The following is a 19836-nucleotide window of genomic DNA, read 5'->3' as shown; positions in this document are numbered from 1 at the left end:
GAGAGAAGAGAGATGAGCTACTAATTTATAGCCAGCTACGCACGAGCTCTAAGACAAAATGTGTGTATAACATGTGGGACCATATATTGATGTTTTGTATATAACTATTGTATAAATTGACTATTACATTGACTATAGATAAATTGGAGCTGATAGTTGGCTATACTATTGAACTTGCTCTAAGTCATATTCAGGCGAGCTTAAGATTTTGAAAAAGCTTACATTAGTTTTTCAAAGCATAAGCAAAACCATTTATTAACAATTTAAAATAATTTAGAAGTAACTATTTTATATATGTGTTCTTAATCTAAAAGCAAAAAGAGAAAAATAAACTATGATGAAAAACATCTAAAATCAACTCCAAATTTAATTTTTAAAAACTATATTTTGGCTTATAAACATAAATATAAGCGAAGAGATATGGAGGTGATTTTCTAACGTTTAGTTTATAGTTTATTTTTTGGATTCTAAATCTATATATTTTTTTTAAAAAAAATAAGTGTTGTTTAGAGAGCTTCTAACCTCTAGATATTTTATAAGAAATTACATTTATCATAAGCTCCTGAGAGCATGCTAACAGTTTATTCATCTCATCCTCTATTTTTATGATAGAGGATGAGAGATAAAAATTATGCTTCAATAGAACATCTATCTCATCCTTTATTTTTAGATGTCATCCATGTTAGGAGAGAAAACTCTATATTTGTATATTTATAGAGGATGTTATATATAAATAATCCGCTTCTAAATGAAGATACATATAACTTAGATGAGTAGTAAGTTCATAAACAATAAAAAAATCCACACAGACACCCTGTGCAGAGAAAAACAGCTGCTATTTTTCGGTTTTCCCCAGTATTGTTGGCCCCCCACTCTCTCTCTCGCTCGCTGTCCCACTCCCCAATATTCCAATCCTCCCTGGCCCTCTTCCTTTCGCTCTCTCTCTCTCTCTCTGCTGCTGGCTGCAGCTGCTTCTCATCTTTCTTCCTTGTTCCGCTTCTCCCTCCCTGCCTCACAGAGTCACACCAATGCCGCCTCCCTCCAAAGTGCCCCCTGTTCTGCTCCCGCTTTGACCCTCTTAAAAATCTCAATAACTCCGGATACCCCACCACCTAATTCCATTCGCCGTCTACTCTTCTGAATCCTTGGGTTGATTCCGGGAGAACAGAGCTAGCTGCTGCTGCTGATAAGATACCGGAGTAGGAGTAGGAGTAGGAGTGGTTTGCTGCTTTCTCTCTGTTTCTTGTGGTGCAGAGGGCAGGGAGGACGGTGGAGGAGAGGTCGGGCTGTGGAATGAAGAGCCCGCCTCCCGTGGATCCTGAGTCGCCGGCGCCGCCGGGGAGTTCTCCCGAGTGCAAGGTATGGGGTGCTGCGGCGTGGCGGGGTGTCGTGTCATGGGTGTTTGGTGGGTGGTTCTGGGTTGTGATCATGGCGTTATTGAATCTTGGGAGTAACCGTCGTCGTCTTGCTGCGGCTGCGATCTTGGATTTGCTAGGAATGTGTGTGTGATTTGATTTGGGTTTGCGGGTGGAGCAGGGAGGGGGAGGGAGGCAGGGGAGCAGGAGGCTGCCATGGCGGATGACGCTGAGCCTGGCGTACCAGAGCCTCGGCGTGGTGTACGGGGACCTGAGCACCTCGCCGCTGTACGTGTACAAGGCGGCGTTCGCGGAGGACATCCAGCACTCGGAGACCAACGAGGAGATCCTCGGCGTGCTCTCCTTCGTCTTCTGGACGCTCACCCTCGTGCCGCTCCTCAAGTACGTCTGCGTCGTCCTCCGCGCCGACGACAACGGCGAGGGCGGCACCTTCGCGCTCTACTCCCTCCTCTGCCGCCACGCGCGCGCCGCCCTCCTCCCGCCTGGCCGCGCCGCCGAGCCGGCCGACGACGACGACCAGTTCCTCCACACGAGCGCCGCCAAGAAAGCCGCGGCGAACGGCAATGCGGCGGCTCTGAGCGGGCGCGGCGGTGGCGCCGCCGCCGCCAGCGTGAGGAGGCTGCTGGAGCGGCACAAGGTGCTGCAGCGCGTGCTCCTCGTGCTGGCGCTGGTGGGCACGTGCATGGTGATCGGCGACGGCGTGCTCACGCCGGCCATCTCCGGTGCGCCCCGCTTGATCGATCGGCCATTCTTGTTTTCTTTTCTGCCTTGTTGTTTTCCGCGGTGTCGTGTGCTGATTTCCAGACGGCGTCTTCTCCTTCTTGCAGTGTTCTCGGCGGTATCCGGCCTGGAATTGTCCATGGAAAAGCATCAGCACAAATGTAAGGATCTGAACCACCATGCCTTTGTCTCTTCCATTGTTCTGTCTCAATAGGATTCTAGATTTCCTTTTCCTATCTGTTTCTTGGATCATCAAGTTCTGAGCTTTTTAGGTAATCCAGAGTCCACCTCAAACTCCAACTCAAAAGTGTGCAGTTTCTTGTTTTTTTAGTTGAAAAAACTGTGCAGCTTCAGTCATACGAGTGCGGCAAAATTTGAGTAAATTTTACATGTAAGATGCAAATGAGAGGCGGATTATGTGCAGTCTGGTGTTAGTAATATCAGGAATGATGTGAACTGAAGCCAACAGTTTGCTTCAAAGTGGTGGTGGTGATACTTTGGAAGCTTCCCTACGAGCTTATCGGCACAGATGTCAGATGATCAATTGCGTGCCGGATTTATCTTGAAAGGTCTTTGACAATTGACACAGCATGACCATGAACAAGAAGGCATGGTCGCTTGGACACCAAAGAACTCCGTACTGTTCTTAGTCAATGTGTGCCTAACAGTTGTTGGCTTGTTGCTAGTAGTAGCCTACAAGCAGGGAAAGATCTATATACCTCATCACTGATGGCTCCAATAAATGGAACTGCTGGTAAGGTGTGGTCAAGAACTGTGGGTCGGAAATAGTAGAGAAGAGATTTGAATGATTCACATATCAGACAGTGATCATCAAAATTACTGTGTTTGTTCAGCTCATATTATTTTGGGAGAATAGAATCTGAGCAAAAATGTGGTCAGCTAGTAGTAATGAGGTTCAGAAATTCAGGAAAAAATAGAAGCCACATGCTGGAAGAAGTAAACAATGCTGAATTCTGAAATGCAGAATTAAGGAACCTTATAATTGACTTATCATCATTTATTGCATGTGCTTTTATTCTAGTACTTTTGATGCTTGTGTGTTCTGTATTCTTTTAAACCCATTTCTAACTGTGGACAGTTTTACTGACTTGAATCTGCAGATGTGGAGGTTCCTATTGCTTGTATAGTGCTGGTTTGCCTCTTTGCCTTGCAACACTATGGTACACACCGGGTGGGCTTCCTTTTTGCACCAATTGTGATTGCATGGCTTCTATGTATAAGCATGATTGGCGTTTACAATATCGTGCACTGGGAGCCCCACGTCTATCGCGCATTATCTCCGTATTACATGTACAAGTTCTTGAGAAAGACACAGAGAGGAGGCTGGATGTCCCTGGGAGGAATATTGTTATGTATCACTGGTACTATGATCAGCAACCATTTCCTACTATATTCTCTAATCTCTGAAGTGTATACAACTCTGCTAACTTGAGAGTTACCCTTTCAGGCTCTGAAGCAATGTTCGCAGATCTGGGGCACTTCAATCAGTTGTCGATACAGGTAAACAGAATAGATTGCAATCCCAGTATTTTTGTCTTGCTTGGTTTCATCAGAGTAGCAATACTTGGTGAATTGTTCTGTCTCTGACTGGCATTTCATTAATGCAGATTGCTTTTACTTGCATGGTTTATCCATCGTTGATCCTTGCATACATGGGCCAAGCTGCTTATCTGTGCAAGCATCATATCATTGAGAGTGACTACAGGATCGGCTTCTACGTGTCTGTGCCTGGCAAGTCATGTTCTTCAGATCTTTCATATATACTACTAAAATTGATATTTTATTTTTCTCCTAGTACTGTTTGTTAACGTTTACAAATTTCCCATCCTCAGAGAAAATTAGGTGGCCTGTTCTGGCGATTGCCATCCTTGCTGCAGTTGTCGGGAGCCAAGCTGTTATCACCGGTACATTCTCAATGATCAAGCAATGCACTGCCCTGGGATGCTTTCCTCGGGTGAAGATAATTCATACATCTGACAAAGTGCACGGGCAAATATATATCCCCGAGATCAACTGGATCCTGATGATACTGTGCTTAGCTATAACCATTGGTTTCAGAGACACAAAACACTTGGGCAATGCGTCAGGTAAGTATAACTGCATTGGCTTTGACATACTAAACCACCTCATTGTTCCCTGTTTCGATTTAGTTACAGAGCAAAGGCAAATTCATCTGAATGCAATGGTTGTTCTCGGAACAGGACTGGCGGTTATAACCGTTATGCTGGTCACAACATGTCTGATGTCCCTGGTGATAGTCTTGTGTTGGCACAAGAGCATCTTCCTCGCATTCGGCTTCATCATCTTCTTCGGCACCATTGAGGCACTCTATTTCTCAGCCTCGCTCATCAAGTTTAGGGAGGGAGCCTGGGTCCCCATTGTCCTGTCCTTCATCTTCATGGCCATAATGTGCATCTGGCACTATGGCACCATCAAGAAGTATGAGTTTGATCTTCAGAACAAGGTTTCCATCAACTGGCTCCTTGGTCTCAGCCCCAACCTTGGCATCGTCCGAGTCCGTGGCATCGGCCTCATTCACACCGAGCTCGACTCCGGGATCCCGGCAATTTTCTCGCATTTTGTCACCAATCTACCTGCATTTCATCAGGTATTTGCTCATTCTTGCTCTCCTGCTGATCATCATAAGTTGCTGTTCATTGTTCAGACATTCAGAACTATGCTTGAAGTGATCATCATAAGTTGCTGTTCATTGTTCAGACATTGAGAATTATGCTTGCAGTGATCATCATCTTGTTCTTCTTCTTCTTGCGTGATCAGGTGCTCATCTTCCTGTGCATCAAGAACGTCCCGATCCCGCATGTCTCGCCGGAGGAGCGGTTCCTCGTCGGAAGAATTGGCCCCAAGGAGTACAGGATCTACCGGTGCATCGTCAGGTACGGGTACCACGACGTGCACAAGGACGACCAGGAGTTCGAGAAGGAGCTCGTCTGCAGCGTCGCGGAGTTCATCCGCTCGGGCGCCGCGGCGGCCTCTCCCAAGCCCAAGAACGGCGCCATCTCGGGGGAGTCGGAGAGGGAGGAGGAGCGGATGTCCGTCATCCCCTCCGGCACCATCCGGATGATGGAGGAGGACGGCGCGACGGCGGAGGACACCATCGCCGTCGGCGGCGGCAGCTCGCGCGGCGGCGCGGCGGCCAGGGAGATACTGTCTCCGGCGCCGTCGCCGTCGCCGCCGGTGGTGGTGCCGAGGAAGAGGGTCCGGTTCGTGCTGCCGGCGGCGAGCCCGCGGCCGGAGCCCGGCGTGCGGGAGGAGCTGCAGGAGCTGATGGACGCCCGCGAGGCCGGCATGGCGTTCATCCTCGGCCACTCCTACGTGAAGGCCAAGAGCGGCTCGAGCTTCTTCCGGCGGCTGGTGATCAACTTCTGCTACGACTTCCTCCGCCGCAACAGCCGCGGCCCCAACTACGCCGTCACCATCCCGCACGCCTCCACCCTCGAGGTCGGCATGATATACTATGTTTAGAAGAACAACCATAGGAGGAAGAAAGAAAGAAAGAAAATAACTACACCGAGAGAGAGAAAAAAAGAGAGAGAGAAGAGGAAAACGAAACAAAAGTTTCGATTGTATATGCTAGATTTTGTAATTGGCGCGAGTTTTTGCTGTAAATGTAGCCTGATTTTGAAATCTTGTTCACTTGTTGCTTATTAGTTTGTAATCTGAGCCTCGGTGAGACGCCATTAGAGAGGGTGAGAGGAGGTCGACCTTGAATAGAAGCGAGAGATCAGCTTCGATCATGAGCTCCACTGGCTTGGCGCGAACGCTGAGGTCGCTGTGCATCGGCGGCGATCTCTCGAAGGCGGTGCGTCTCCTGTGCCGGAGTGCGGTGTGCCCCGGCGCCGGAACCTACGCGCTTCTGCTGCAGGAATGCGTGAACCGGCGGGACGGGAGGATGGGGAAGAGGATCCACGCGCGCATGGTGTCGACCGGCTTCGGCTGCGGCGTCTACATGGCCACCAAGCTGCTGATCTTTTATGTTAAGATCGGCGAGCTCGGCGTCGCGTGGATGCTGTTCGACGGAATGCCGCAGAGGGGCGTCGTGGCGTGGAACGCCATGATATCGGGGTGCACGCGCCGCGGCGAGGAGGCGCGGGCGGTGGAGATGTTCGGGTTGATGCGGGCGGAGGGGATGAGGCCGGACCAGTTCACGTTCGCGTCGGTGCTGTGCGCGTGCGCGAGGCTGGCGGCGCTGGAGCACGGCCGGCGCGTGCACGGCGTCATGGCCAAGTCGCGCGTCGGCGGCGGCAACGTCGTCGTCGACGGCGCGCTCGTCGACATGTACCTCAAGTGCAGCAGCCCCGACGACGCGCGCCGGGCGTTCGCGGCGGCGCCTGCGCGGAACGTCACCATGTGGACGGCCGTCATCTCCGGGCACGGCCAGCACGGGCGCGCCGCCGAGGCGCTGGCGCTCTTCGACCAGATGACGCGGGCGGACGGGCTCCGGCCGAACGACGTCACGTTCCTCGCCGTGCTCTCGGCCTGCGCGCACGCCGGCCTCGTCGACGAGGGGCTGAGGCACTTCTCGTCCATGTCGTCGGACTACGGCCTCACTCCGAGAGGCGAGCACTACGCGGCGGTGGTGGACATGCTGGCCAGGGTCGGCCGGCTCCGCGACGCCTACGACCTCGTCAAGAACCTGCCGGACAGCCAGGAGGAACACTCGGTGGTCTGGGGCGCGCTGCTGGGCGCCGGCAGGAAGCACGGCGACGTGAGGCTGGTGGAGCTCGCCGCGCGGCGCTTCTTCCGGCTGCAGCCCGGGAACGCCGGCAAGCACGTCGTCGTGGCGAACACGTACGCCGCGCGCGAGATGTGGGGCAGCGTGGCCGACGCTCGCGAGGCGATGCGGTCGCTCGGCGTCAAGAAGGACCCGGCCTGGAGCGCCGTCGAGGTCCAGGGCAAGAGGCACACCTTCCTCGCCGGCGACTCGTACCACGGCGAGCTCTCGGCGATATACGAGACCTGCAACGCGTTGGCCTGCGCCGTCACCGAGCAGTCCGTGACTCCAGCAGTCCAGCTCAGGTGATCAGATTGCATTTTCAGGCTTACTTCTCTGAAGATCGAAGCAACAAGCCTGCAGATTGTCTTTCAAAGAGGGTTCAAAGAGATCACAGCGCCTGCAGATTGTGCAATTTGAGTGTGCCCTTGATCAGGACCATGCAAATGATCTGTGCCATGTAATCTTAACATGTTCTTAGCCTGCATTCCGCAACTGCAACACTTGCATCTTGCAGCAACCTGATGATTCACTGACGAAATCATCCTGAGAAAGAACAGAGAATCCCAATCCCAAAATAAACAGCTGGGAGAGAAGTGTCCGGAGTTAAACGACAGGCAGATACGAGGTACACCATTCTATTTGACAATTTCCCCCTTCCCCTTTTGCTATCTGCCTGTCACTAATCCAGGACAGCATTAGTAAAACAAGATCACATCACCCGTTCATGTTATTGAGATTCAGAACACTTGGATGACATCTGGTCCTGGTCTGCGATTTGGATCCTCGCAGAGACATGAAACATATCATTGTTCATGAGTCACAGGCAGACCCTCGTATGTCAGCAGCTCAGAATCAAATGTCAGTCTGCGGATTGACAGGCAGACAGATAGTGCTGAGTGTACAATGTGAAGGGGAAGTTTCTGAATGAAACATAGGACAGAATCATTAGAGTGGTGACTGGTGAACTCAAAGAGAGTATGAGGCACTGTTTACTTCCAAAAATATCACGTCCAATCTTTTAATATCTAAATGAAGCATTAAATATACATGAACACTAAAACTAACTAAAACTAATTATATAGTTACGAAGGAAATCACGAGACGAATCTTTTGAGCCTAATTAGAACGTTATTAGCCATAATTGCTACAGTAACTAACATGTAGTAACGATGGATTAATTAGACTCAAAAGATTCGTTTCGCGGTTTTCGGACGGAATCTAAAATTTATTTTGTAATTAGACTACGTTTAATATTTTAAACGTGTGTTTAAATATTTGATGTGATGTTTTTGCAAAATCTTTTTTAAACTAAAAAGGACTGAGACGAGAGGTAAGAACAGTAGAGGTCAGCTTCTGTATCAGTACCGCTGTTTCTACCACAATACTGTATCTGAAATGAGTACTCCTAGATAGATACCTGCATTACAACTTAACTGAGGAGAATGAAAGTTTTAAGCAAAGATGTACAGCTTCTCTTCTGTACCAGGTGAGCATGTTGAGGAACCATTGCATCTTATTTTCTTTCTGTTCTCAGAACTAAACTTACAATGCTAAAACCGAAAAGTCCTTTTTTTTCTGTTTGCAGAAATTATAAAACTTAAAACAATTCGCTATCTGTCCCGCTACTGGTTCTGCTAAGGTGACGCAGAGACTCTGAACAGCCTGCTAGATCATCACCATTGTCATGTCCATAACAGCATATTTTCTAGCAGCTAAAAGCCTAAAATACCTAAATATCTATTGCTTGTTTTGCGGTGCTTTTACACTTCATTGTTTTCAGGAAACATTGCACTTGCACACAAGAGAAGAATGCTTGATCTCTCATTCGGTTGTATACCAATCATTAATCCAAGATGGATAGACTCATGGAGGTTCTGTAATCAGTGCGGGACAATTGTCCCTACATAGCCCACACCGATGATGAAAAAGGTGATGGATTGGAGAAAAAGGAAGAGGCTGTAATAGCCCTTCCCAAAGGCAATATCATAGCATCCGCAGAAGCACAGGTAGGCTGAAAAACCAAGCTCCAATGCATTCAACCTGGTTCCATAGCAAAAGCAGAGTTTAGCTGCAAGGACTGAAACTTGGTAAATGCAGGACTAAATTGTTTTGGCTGTATACCTGTCTCCCATCCTCATTCGTGGCCTCCTGAATGCTTTACCCGGCAATTTTATCTTCAGAGCGTCGCCAAGCTTCTCAGTCACCACCCATTCATTCACCCTGCCTGTCTCTAACAGTCCGATCAGTGTGGCCTTTGTTCTATGCAGTGACATGACATTCTCAAAGAGGACCCAAAAGATAAGCAAGTGCAAGGACCTGCATCATTACATATTTTCATGTTAGTTTGTAGGTTGCTATTCAGCATATTGTAGCTCAGAACTTAGAAATAGTAAAATGTAGGTTGGCTTCATATTCTGAAGGAAAACTGCAAAAGATCTGGAGAACATTGGTACCTTGGAGTCCCAATAGAATTGAGTATGGTGACAATGGATGGCAAATAGACATAACCCCATCTCGGTATCTCAACTTCAGGAATTAAGACTGTTGCCGGGACAACAAGGCAGTAAAACACAAAGGTTACAATGTGTCCGATAATCTTGCGCACCAAAAAGAAGTTGTAGATCAGATAGATCTTCTTCCACAATGTCACTTTCTGCCCCAAGATCAAAATAGCTTGTTAGCGACGAGACTGTTCTGAAAGATTTCCCAAATACAGCTTGGTGTAAGGTACCTTGTTTCTAAAAATCTCCACAAACATTTTCCTGAACAGGTTTGCCGGTCCACATGACCATCTGTGTTGCTGATACCGGAACGCTTTGAATGTACTTGGAAGTTCACTTTTCACCTTCAAATAACATTTTCCAGGTCAGTTGCATGTTTCAGTACATAGCTACATAATAATAGCGATATTGCATGAAATGGATTGGATATACCATGAGATCACCAAGGTAGACAAACTTCCATCCCTTGAGGCCTGCTCTGACTGCCAGATCCATGTCTTCAACCGTTGTTCGGTCTTTCCAGCCTCCTGCCTCGTTCATTGCAGATATGCGCCACACGCCAGCGGTCCCTGTTCACACAATATTTTACATGATAAGAACAAAAATGGAGGCACCATTCAAGAAACAAACTGGGAGGCTAAATGTAGCCTGTACTAAAAAAAAACATTGCTCAGCACTGAACTTGTTTGTGTGTAATATCCTTGTGCCACTGGTTTTCTTTTGCTTTCTGCGAGAGTTTGCTGGTTGATCTGGGTAGAATTGAACAATCTTATATGATTTTTAGATATGGTACCATGTATTTTTCTTTCCACAAGACTAGGAAAAGGGGTGTTATTATGAAGTAAACAAAATGTACTGTGGCAAAGAAAGAGAGGCAGAAAATGCGCCCACAAGAGAAAAAAAGAAAGAAAGAAGATGAACCGAGATGAATATTACCATTGAAACCAAAGAAGGCGTGAGTCGAGGAGCCCACTTCTTGCTCCACTTTGAAGTGGTAATCCAAGGACATCTCCTGCATCCTTGTCATCAGGCATTCATTTGCATTCACTGCTCACACACATCACCACCGTCAGCACTCAGCAGAAACAAACATGCCATCACCAAGACAAGGCTGTACTACACTAGCTAAAAAGGACAGCTTATCATCAATGCCAAAGCTAGCAAGTTCAACCATACTGACAATTTTTACTGGCCCTTACCCAAATAGTGATGCAGAAAATTTAACTACAAGTTCAGCTTTTTCCAGAGCATGTCATGGACTCATGGTGCAAAGAGCTCCGCAGCTGGGGGTTCCCTGCTCAGAAACCCAGGCCCAAGCTTCCAACTGTCCAGCCCCCATGTTTTGGCTACAGCGCTGTAAGTACCAAAACTAATACTATAATAATAATGCACTGATTTTCTGACACTAGGTTCGATTATTTAAAGTGAATCCACATGTCATAATCACAAGTATCAAACATAAACAGACAACAAAGAAAGTGCCAAATGATCAAATTTATCCCCAAAACACATCTCACGCAATCACTGCTGGCTGATCAAATCTGTTTGAACTCCTACCATTCAAGAAATGAGATCTTAACAAAATTGGAAAAAAATGGAAGATGATGAGCAAAATAACAGACCGAACTTCCAGCGGGCCTGGACGAGGGCGACGTCGGGGTTGTGGAGGAGGAAGGGGATGGTGCGGGCGAGGAAGTCCGGGTCGGGCTGGAAGTCGGCGTCGAAGATGGCCACGAAGTCGCAGTCCCGGACGTAGCCGTGCTTCATGCCCTCCCGCAGCGCCCCGGCCTTGTACCCCACCCGGTTGTCCCTGATCTCGTACTTTATCCGCACCCCTTTGCTCTCCCACCTCCTGCACTCCACCTGCACCATCTCCTGCATATACATACATCACCCACCATCTGGTTATCACCTATCATCTCCTTGTTTCTATTAGCACTTGTTTCAAAAGATATCAAAAAATTAGTCTACCTCCATGTCAACTACACCTCAACGCGCATAATATATCCTAGGCTGCGTTCGTCAGTATCTAGCTCCTCTCGTTTTTCACGCACACGCTTCCCAAATTATTGAACATTGTATTTTTTACAAAAATTTTCTATAGAAAAAATTGTTTAAAAAATCATATTAATCTATTTTATATTTTTTTAATAATTAATAATTAATTAATCATGTACTAATCTATTAGTACGTTTTTCATGTCGAGGTAAGTTATCTTACCTCCTCCCAAACGAACAGGGCCCTAATCGACTCGATCTCGACGTCAGACATTGTGACGTAGCTCAACGCCAGATTTATTTATAAATTTTCCTTACGAAATAGGCTAGAATTAGGACCGGATAACGAGCCAGCTCGGCTTGGTCCAGCTCGTTAAGATAACGAGCTGGCTTGTAACGAGCTAAAAAACTAGCTCGGCTCGGCTCGTTATAAAGCTCGAACTGACTCGTGAGCCATGCATAAAAAGTTAACCTAAACAATTTTTCAATATGTTATACAAGCAAATTTTCATTTCAAACATGCAAATCATATAAAATTATATTTAAATATTAAAGTTTGAACCAACAAATCACATGGTGAACCTATAAAGTATTGACACATGCATTTCAGGGTGAAATCAATGAACGCCGGTGAATCTTGTGTCTTTGATCTAGCTCGCGAGCAGCCCACGAGCCAGCTCAAGTTGGCTCGTTATCTCTAACGAGCTAAAATGCTAGCTCGGCTCGTTAGAAAAATAAAATGAACCGAGCCAAACTTGTCATGAGCCGAGCGAGCTAACGAGACACGAGCTTTCTGTCCATCCTAGATACACTGTTCTCTTATGTATTACAGTAGCAGTAATGTTTTTCACTGCTAGTAACAAGCTGCTGATCAGATTGTTCCGTCTCGGAAGTCGTGCAGTGGAAAAGGAGGCAAGCAAAGCGGCCAGTGCAGGGCAGGGCCCATGGGTTTTCGTGCAAAACACTTCGAGATAAATAGTGACAGGAAAAAAATATGAATCTGAGCGCTGCATGATGGATCAAGTCACTGTCCCCGGTAAGTCCAAGAAAAAGGGGAATATAATTTTTCGAAAAAAACATATCTAAAGCTTAGAATAGCACGTACTGCCAGCAAAGTTTCCCCCACAGTGTACAAAATAGCCAAATAGGCATGGCCACAGTTTGTAGGTACAGCACACGTGATCTTTCCTACTATGACAAGTAATTTCTTTTCAAATTTTATACGGATTACAAATCCCCCAAAAAATAATAATTAAGAATACCACGTAGAGTACTCATCCGCAGCGGTGGGCCCCACCGTGCAGCTGGGACTGTCAGTGACAGCGAGATCATCCACAATTACTGCTCGCCTGGTCCGACCAACGCGCACAGCTCACTGACGCGCGGGGTCAAAGGCTCGTTTGGCGAATATTTGCAAGCGAAAATCAATTTAGCATTAAAATTATATATATAATAATTTATTTAAAAAAGTTAAAATATTAACTACGATGAAAAAAATTTAAAATTTACTGAGATTGAAAGATCAAAAATTTAAATTTGGAAAAAAAGAGTGAAATGTGTTTTACTACCTTGATGACGGGGTCAGTGGAGTCGTCGAGCACCTGCACGATCACCCGATCCGACGGCCAGGATAGCCCGCACGCCGCCCCGATTGACAGCTTGTACACCTGCCAGTCAACCACGCCACCAAAAAACGACCAAAAGGAAAAGAAAAAGAAAATTAATCCTCCTCTTCTTTCTTATTGCTAGTTTGTTTTTTTTTAAAAAAAAAAAGATTAGGAGTAGCAACCGAGAGTGAGATGAGCACGGCTGCATGGATGCATGGGCTCGCCGCCTCGATTACCTCGCGCTCGTTGTACATGGGGATCTGGACGAGGACCATGGGGAAGGCGGCGTCCGCGTCCGCGTCGCCGAGCTCGGGGTCGTCGCCGGCGACGATGGGGTCGCAGCGGTACCGGCGCTCGGGGCGGCGGCCAAACAGGTGGACGGCGACGAGCACCGCCGTCAGGTACACCTTCTCCACGAACAGCATCACGGACATGGCGAGGCACGCCGCCACGGAGAGCCGCAGCAGGGGCACCACCACCGGCGCCTTCACCTGCTCCCACATCGCCGCGATCTGCCCCGCCGCCGCCATTTCTTTTGCACCACCCCCACCTCCTCTGCAGCTCGCTCTCCTCCGCTCCGCCTCGAGCTAGCAGCAGCAGCAGCAGACCAGGAGACTACACGAGTAAGCGAGAAAAGCGGCCGGCTCGCTCGGAGGAGTGACGGAGCGAGGCCGGAACGGACGCGGAATACGGCGGCGGTGGCCTGACCGGCGGCGGAAGGAGGCGGAGGTGACGGTGGCGAGGTGGAGGGAGAGGGAGAGGGGGAGGAATAAATAGGCGGAGACAAATGGTGGCCTTTCGTACCGGGGGTGGTAGGGCCCACCTGTAAGTGTCCCTGGCTGGCGCGTGGGGCCCGCGGGTCAGGACAGGGGTGGGGGTTCGGGGGGTTTTGATTTTTTTTTTCAAGCTGTGTTGGTGTTGGATGCACGCTCATTTATTTATTTCGATTGCCATTTGAGTTAATTGAGATACGAAATATTAATGTTCAAATGTGCTAAGTTTCGGTGCCATTTATGTATGATTTGGCTGTGATATGCTCTATTTATGAATTTGTATCAATGAGATTTGGTGGTGTTTAATATGGACATTAATGCGCTTGGCTCATTCAGTCTGAATCCAGTGAGTAATTGATATACAGGTTCAATCTTGTGCTGGTTTTGATTTGTGTTTTGGTGGCATTTTATAGTATTAGCTGGATTTGTTGATGCAGGTGTGCTTGTGACGTATCTACATTGAAGAACCATGGCCATAAGATAAGATTTTACTGGATGGAATACTTCCTATATTTGAAATGTGTTCAAATCAACAAGATTGATATATATATATATATATATATATATATATATATATATATATATATATATATATAATGCTACTCGTTTTTACCTTTCATATATTGATTTAGAATAGTTCCATCGTATTTCTATCTTAGAGAAGAAATATATGATTTAATCAACGAATTTGATAGAACTTTTGTCCTTGGATTTAAGTCCTCCAAAATTCATTAATATGCTACAAAATGTTTCATGTATGTCAACCATGTTGTGATCAAGTTCGATACTAGAACAATAGTCTTTAAAAACAAGATACTACTGTACCGAACTTACCTTTCTTTGTTGAGTTTAGCATATTTCTAGCAAATTTGTTTTGTTATAGAAATAACTTAGAGAATATCTATAAGATTCAAATAGGTCGATCTGGCCATTAATGTGCTTGGAGGTTTTCATGTATTTTCAAAAGTTTTAATTTACAATAGAACTACTAAAATTAAGCTATATTTGAAAAGGCATACATACTTCATGCTACTAGATCAAAATTTATTCGGTATTATGCGTGTTGTAATTTCTCCAAGTTATCGTGTACAGTATATATATATATATATATGGCACCTTCCATTTCTCATAAACATGTAGATGCTTATGCTGACTAAACGAAGTGCGCATATTAATATAAGTTCATTTTCTTTTTATAGTTCTTAACTAGATACTATGGGATATCTCTTACCTTCGAGTAAAAAAAAGCTCCATTGTCATAGGTTGAATATCAGAGGATGGGACAAAAGCTATCATTTGCTTCCTTCTCTCCCTTTAAAATTGAAAAGCTTTTGTACTTTGCCCCTGTACATTTGCCGATTCTAGCTAGGAGCGATGATCATGCAAGCAAATGCAATACTGGAGTGTCTTATATTGCTGTCTCTTGTATAATAAATGGGTATTGTGGTCTAGATATATGGACGGTACCTAATCTTAACCTACACTACAGAGAAGTAAACATGCATGTAAGAATGTTTACATTGAGGTGATATGTTGTGTGGCCTCGGAGTTAAGCCACCCGCTCCGCACGCCTGGCATGCTTGTAGAGGGCACATGAGCCCCAACCCGAAAAACCCTTCAACACGAGGACGAATCCAGCGTGAGGGCTATATCCCCTACACGCTAGATCCTATGAGAATAAGAAGGGAGGGAATTGGGAGAAGGAGGAGTATCCCCTACACGCTAGATCCTATGAGAATAAGAAGGGAGGGAATTAGGAGAAGGAGGAGGAAGAAGAAGAGGTCCCCCTAATGTTTGATTGTTGGATCCTCCATGCATGACATGTGGATGTATGTCTCAAGGAGTCGTGTTGGGTCAGATCATACCTCACCACGTGTTATGCAGTACCATTTAGCTTGCCCTCACCTATTTGAGGAGAAGGTTGTCAACTATCCCTACCTAAAAAGATGATGACTAGATGGAGATGCAGAAACGGAGACAAAGGCGACGGTTAGATTTGGGCCCTAAGCGATATTAATAACCAAATCCAGGCACATGTGACAATGGCAAATAGGTGTGATGGTAATGTTATTTGAGGTGGAACTTTCATAAAGGGAACTGCACAACGAGGAAATGAGCAATGGGAAAGACAAATGAGAAGAATATGAGGTAATTAGTTGGTTGGCTGATAGGTGGGTTGCAATTAATCAATAAATAATGTTCCTCTTTAAAGGGCTTCATTGTATCATATTATTTTATGGTTAGATTGAAAAATGAGAAGGGTTGACAACATATTTTTCTAGGACCCATTTAAAGCTACTACACATTGAAAAAATTATACCTTCATATGACTAGCAATATACCCGTGCTAACACTATGACTCAATTTAATAATATAAATAAGATATTATATATTTTTAATGCAATCGTATATAAACCAAATATTCGAATTTGTTTGTCTATCAAATATTTGTTAATTTGATTATTTAAACAAACTTTAACAAAATAGCAGTAAACCATCGGTTAATAGTGACTGTTATATCTTTGTTAATTAATTATATGCTGGATCATATTATAATAATTTAAGAGTTTTGAAGTTTGAATAGTAATTGTAGAACTTGTAAGGCCATGTTTATATGTTAATTTTAGAAACATTGCAACAACAAGTTGGTATACTAATTTCAGAATCACTACAATATCAAGTTCACATATTACAATGGTAATTTTAATTAAATAATTTATTCATATTATCTGATATTAACATAAAATTTAAACTCTATAAAACTAAATTTAATGAAAAACACTTTATACAAACATGAGTTGCATCACATATAACTTTCCATCTTCCTACGGTTGGAAATCGACGCCTATGGTTGGTTTTCCAAACATCACCTAAGTACGTTTCTGCAGTTATGGTTCATTTCAAAATAAAATTTTTCCTATGGTCTTTAAAAAGAGGAGTTGTTTTGACTAAGGATAATTTATGAAGAGGAGATGGAAGGATACTACTAAGGCCGTGTTCGTTTGAGGGGAGGAGGGTGTTAGTTATCCGACTCGAAAAACGTAGTAATAGATTAGTATATGATTAATTAATTAAAAAATATAAAATAGATTAATATGATTTTTAAAACAACTTTTCTATAGAAAATTTTCGCAAAAAATACACCGTTTAGCAGTTCGGGAAGCGTGCGAGCGGAGAACGAGGGGTATAAGATAACTTATAGGGGCCTTGCCGAATGCAGCCTAAGTGCTGATTTTGTAATTCTAATGAAATAATACAATATATTCTCTTCGATTACCAACTTGCAAGATTCACGTGGAATGTTGTTTTTATAACATTTGGGATTCAACCGCCTACTACCATCGCTAATTTGTTTTGTAATTGGCTAAGTGGTGTTCAACTTAGGCTAAGACAGTATTTTTTGTTGGTATTGCAGCTATGTGGTAGGCAGTATGGCTTTGTAGAAATGATGTAATCTTCAATGGCTTTGAATCTAACTCCTTTTTTGCTAGTGATTTTCAAAGGAACATATTGTGCACTTCAATTACTTAATAAGGATGAGAGCACTAAGGTAAAAAAAAAAAAGATGTAAGGTTAATTTTACTAAGGATGAGAGCACTAAGGATGAGAGCACTAAGTTATATACGTGGATATGTTTAATATTATTAGAAAGTAGGTTAATTTTATCACGAAAAGTTAATGGAAGATACTATATTTTTTATTGTAAAACTTGGTAACTAGAGTTATAAAATTTTGGTACTGGCCGTAATTTGTTAAGAACCATAAAATTTCTTTTGAAAGTAACAAATACGGTAAGTATGGTACCCGGTGAATCGGTTTTGCTGCTTTGGGGCGTAAGTTGCTGCCCTCCAAACAGAAGGTGCCATGGCACAGAAATTATTACTGTTGTTGATGCTCACGATGGTCCAGTGGTCTAACATACTGACTGTTAACCATGCAATGCCATGAAGAGTGGCAAATCTGTCGTTTGGCTTTTGATGTTTCATATGTTCTGCATTTCAAACGTACAGCAAGCTAAACCTAAAAAGGAACATCCAAAACAGAGCTACGGTGGATAGTGACTACCATTATTCACTAATCGTAGAGCCGTAGAGAGGACCATCCAAAACAAAGCCCACGAAGACACCGTTGTTAATGTGATGGAGGAAGTGGTGATGTCTACGCTTGATGAGAGGCGGCGGGTGATGCGAGCTAAAGGGGTGGACGATGTGTGCAGTGTGAGATGGACGGGATTCGGTGTTTTGTCAAACTCTTTTTAATTTTGTTTATTTTATTTTTGATCTTATTTTTTGTGGTATGCTAAAAATAAAATTTGTGCTTTGAGCTAATTAGTTTTTTCTGTCGAATATAGTTTCGTGGCAATGCACGGGAACATAACTAGTTAATCTAAAAGTCAATGTTGAAAAATAAATTACAATGAGAAAACTCCAAAAATATATCCCAAATTAAGATTAAAAATTTAAATTTTGGTTTATACGCATAAACAAAAGTCAAAAGATGAGAATGTAACTTGTGGAGGTTGCCAAACATTTTAAATTTTTTTTATAATCTTTTTAACTGAATTGGCCACATGTGTATCACGTGGGACCAAAATAGGGGCATGTCCTTCAACAACTTGAGCCATAGCTAACAAGGACAAAAAGGCCTAGGACAAAAAGCCCGTTAAACACTGCCAATTTTCACCATGGAGAAAAATATGCAGCCCAAACTAACAAGGGGTGGCCTAGGCCGCGGCTAGGGTTGTAAGTGGGCTAGCCCGCGAATCCGCTTATAGTCCAATTAAGTGGGTACCCCAATAGACTATCCATTTAATTGACTTATAAGCGGGTTGGCAGGCCGATCCACTTACACCCTTAGCCACGGCCCATTTTTAGGTCCACACAGTACTGGGCTCAGGGCTTGGGGGTTAATTCATTTGGTCTTAGTGCTTCTTAGGAAGATAGAAATTTTATGACAAAACTCCTACAAAATCCCTCCAATCCGAATAGGACCTCAGGGCTAGAATTCAAGGAGAGGAAGGGGCTCTTTACATCCATGGATTTTTTTTTATCCCTTGTCATATTACATGTTTGGACATTAATTAGGAATATTAAATATAGGCTGATAACAAAACTAATTGCATAAATAAAAGTTATTTCATTAGCAAATTTTTAAGCCTAATTAATCCACGATTAGCAAATGTTTACTGTAGCATCACATTCGCTAATCATGAACTAATTAGGCTCAATAGATTCGTCTCGTAAAATAGTCTAAAGTATAAGGTGAGTTTTATTAATAGTCTATATTTAATACTTCTAATTAGTATAAGAACAAAAAAAAAGTTGGATGGAAACAAACAAGCACTAAATCAGATGGAGGCAAATATTTATTACTCCCTCAGATTCATAATTGTTGCCATTTTAAATAAAAGTCTTGTCAAAATTTTAAAACTTTGACTACTAACAACTTTCAAATACTAGCGGAATGCTCATGTTTTGCTATGGATAGAAGAAAATATATTATAGTATTGCCTAAAATAAATAAAATATAATTTTCCCATGAAATGTGTTACTTATTGGAATATTCGTCTAAATTTGATTGTTTTTAATATTAATATTAAAGTTCAAGAGGTAATTTCCTAAATTTGAAAAGTATAAAAGAGGCCATGAACTAGGGCAGATTCGCTGCAAACCACCAGCACCAGTGTCTTCTTTTAAAGAAATATAAAAGTATAGATTTAGCTTTGAAACACTAGCACAACATGCATAGATGAGTAGTCAAAGATAGATTTTGAATATCATGTTGTTGTAAAAAAACAAATAGAATTATCAAACGGGAGGAAGCAGAGGATAACTCGGAACCTTTTTGTTTCATCAATTGAACATGAGAAAAGAACAGAACATATCGTCAGTGCAACCGACAAAGTAAATACTAAACAACGAGTTCACCCAAAGCTCACTGCACCTCGTAGGAATTATTCCAGGATGAACATGCGTTAAATTCGAGAGCGTCTGTTCTTTCGGCAGAGTAGACAAAATGGGCATACCGACAAATCCATACATAAACAACGTCTGACCAAGTGACGAGTGACTAGTGCCCATTCAATCAAGAGGTAAACCAAAACGTG

At 44.0% G+C, this 19836-nt stretch overlaps 3 protein-coding genes across 3 annotated transcripts; 2 read left to right on the top strand and 1 right to left on the bottom strand.

Moving 5' to 3' along the window:
- Positions 1 to 964: 964 nt before the first annotated feature.
- LOC102703695 (potassium transporter 10) lies at positions 965 to 5762 on the top strand. The gene is made up of 9 exons (XM_040524920.1): positions 965 to 1359; positions 1537 to 2098; positions 2204 to 2257; positions 3218 to 3478; positions 3565 to 3617; positions 3725 to 3848; positions 3950 to 4204; positions 4319 to 4725; positions 4896 to 5762. Exons 1-9 carry the CDS (start codon positions 1294 to 1296, stop codon positions 5598 to 5600), a joined length of 2487 nt encoding a protein of 828 aa, XP_040380854.1. The 5' UTR covers positions 965 to 1293; the 3' UTR covers positions 5601 to 5762.
- Positions 5763 to 5861: 99 nt separating this feature from the next.
- LOC102703407 (pentatricopeptide repeat-containing protein At4g16470-like) lies at positions 5862 to 7889 on the top strand. The gene has a single exon (XM_040524922.1). The coding sequence runs from the start codon at positions 5872 to 5874 to the stop codon at positions 7156 to 7158; it is 1287 nt and encodes a 428-aa protein (XP_040380856.1). The 5' UTR covers positions 5862 to 5871; the 3' UTR covers positions 7159 to 7889.
- An 829-nt stretch (positions 7890 to 8718) lies between these two features.
- LOC102704896 (probable glucomannan 4-beta-mannosyltransferase 9) lies at positions 8719 to 13517 on the bottom strand. The gene is made up of 9 exons (XM_006656206.3): positions 13194 to 13517; positions 12919 to 13017; positions 10976 to 11228; positions 10290 to 10400; positions 9786 to 9922; positions 9584 to 9697; positions 9306 to 9505; positions 8974 to 9168; positions 8719 to 8892 (listed from the first exon to the last, which is right to left on the bottom strand). Exons 1-9 carry the CDS (start codon positions 13485 to 13487, stop codon positions 8733 to 8735), a joined length of 1563 nt encoding a protein of 520 aa, XP_006656269.2. The 5' UTR covers positions 13488 to 13517; the 3' UTR covers positions 8719 to 8732.
- Positions 13518 to 19836: the final 6319 nt, after the last annotated feature.

This window comes from Oryza brachyantha, chromosome 6 (assembly GCF_000231095.2).
Source record: "Oryza brachyantha chromosome 6, ObraRS2, whole genome shotgun sequence".
NCBI classification, from domain to species: domain Eukaryota; kingdom Viridiplantae; phylum Streptophyta; class Magnoliopsida; order Poales; family Poaceae; genus Oryza; species Oryza brachyantha.
The sequence above is the reverse complement of the archived record's forward strand: the minus strand, read 5'-3'. Positions and strand labels throughout refer to the sequence as shown.

Excerpts from the sequence above, each read along its gene's own strand:
- LOC102703695 (XM_040524920.1), top strand. The coding sequence starts at position 1,294 with ATGAAGAGCCCGCCTCCCGTGGATCCTGAGTCGCCGGCGCCGCCGGGG. Across the intron at positions 2,099-2,203 it reads GCTCACGCCGGCCATCTCCG|TGTTCTCGGCGGTATCCGGC; the intron begins GTGCGCCCCGCT and ends TCCTTCTTGCAG. Across the intron at positions 2,258-3,217 it reads GGAAAAGCATCAGCACAAAT|ATGTGGAGGTTCCTATTGCT; the intron begins GTAAGGATCTGA and ends TTGAATCTGCAG.
- LOC102703407 (XM_040524922.1), top strand. The coding sequence starts at position 5,872 with ATGAGCTCCACTGGCTTGGCGCGAACGCTGAGGTCGCTGTGCATCGGC.
- LOC102704896 (XM_006656206.3), bottom strand. The coding sequence starts at position 13,487 with ATGGCGGCGGCGGGGCAGATCGCGGCGATGTGGGAGCAGGTGAAGGCG. Across the intron at positions 13,018-13,193 it reads CCATGTACAACGAGCGCGAG|GTGTACAAGCTGTCAATCGG; the intron begins GTAATCGAGGCG and ends GTTGACTGGCAG. Across the intron at positions 8,893-8,973 it reads CGAATGAGGATGGGAGACAG|GTTGAATGCATTGGAGCTTG; the intron begins GTATACAGCCAA and ends CTATGGAACCAG.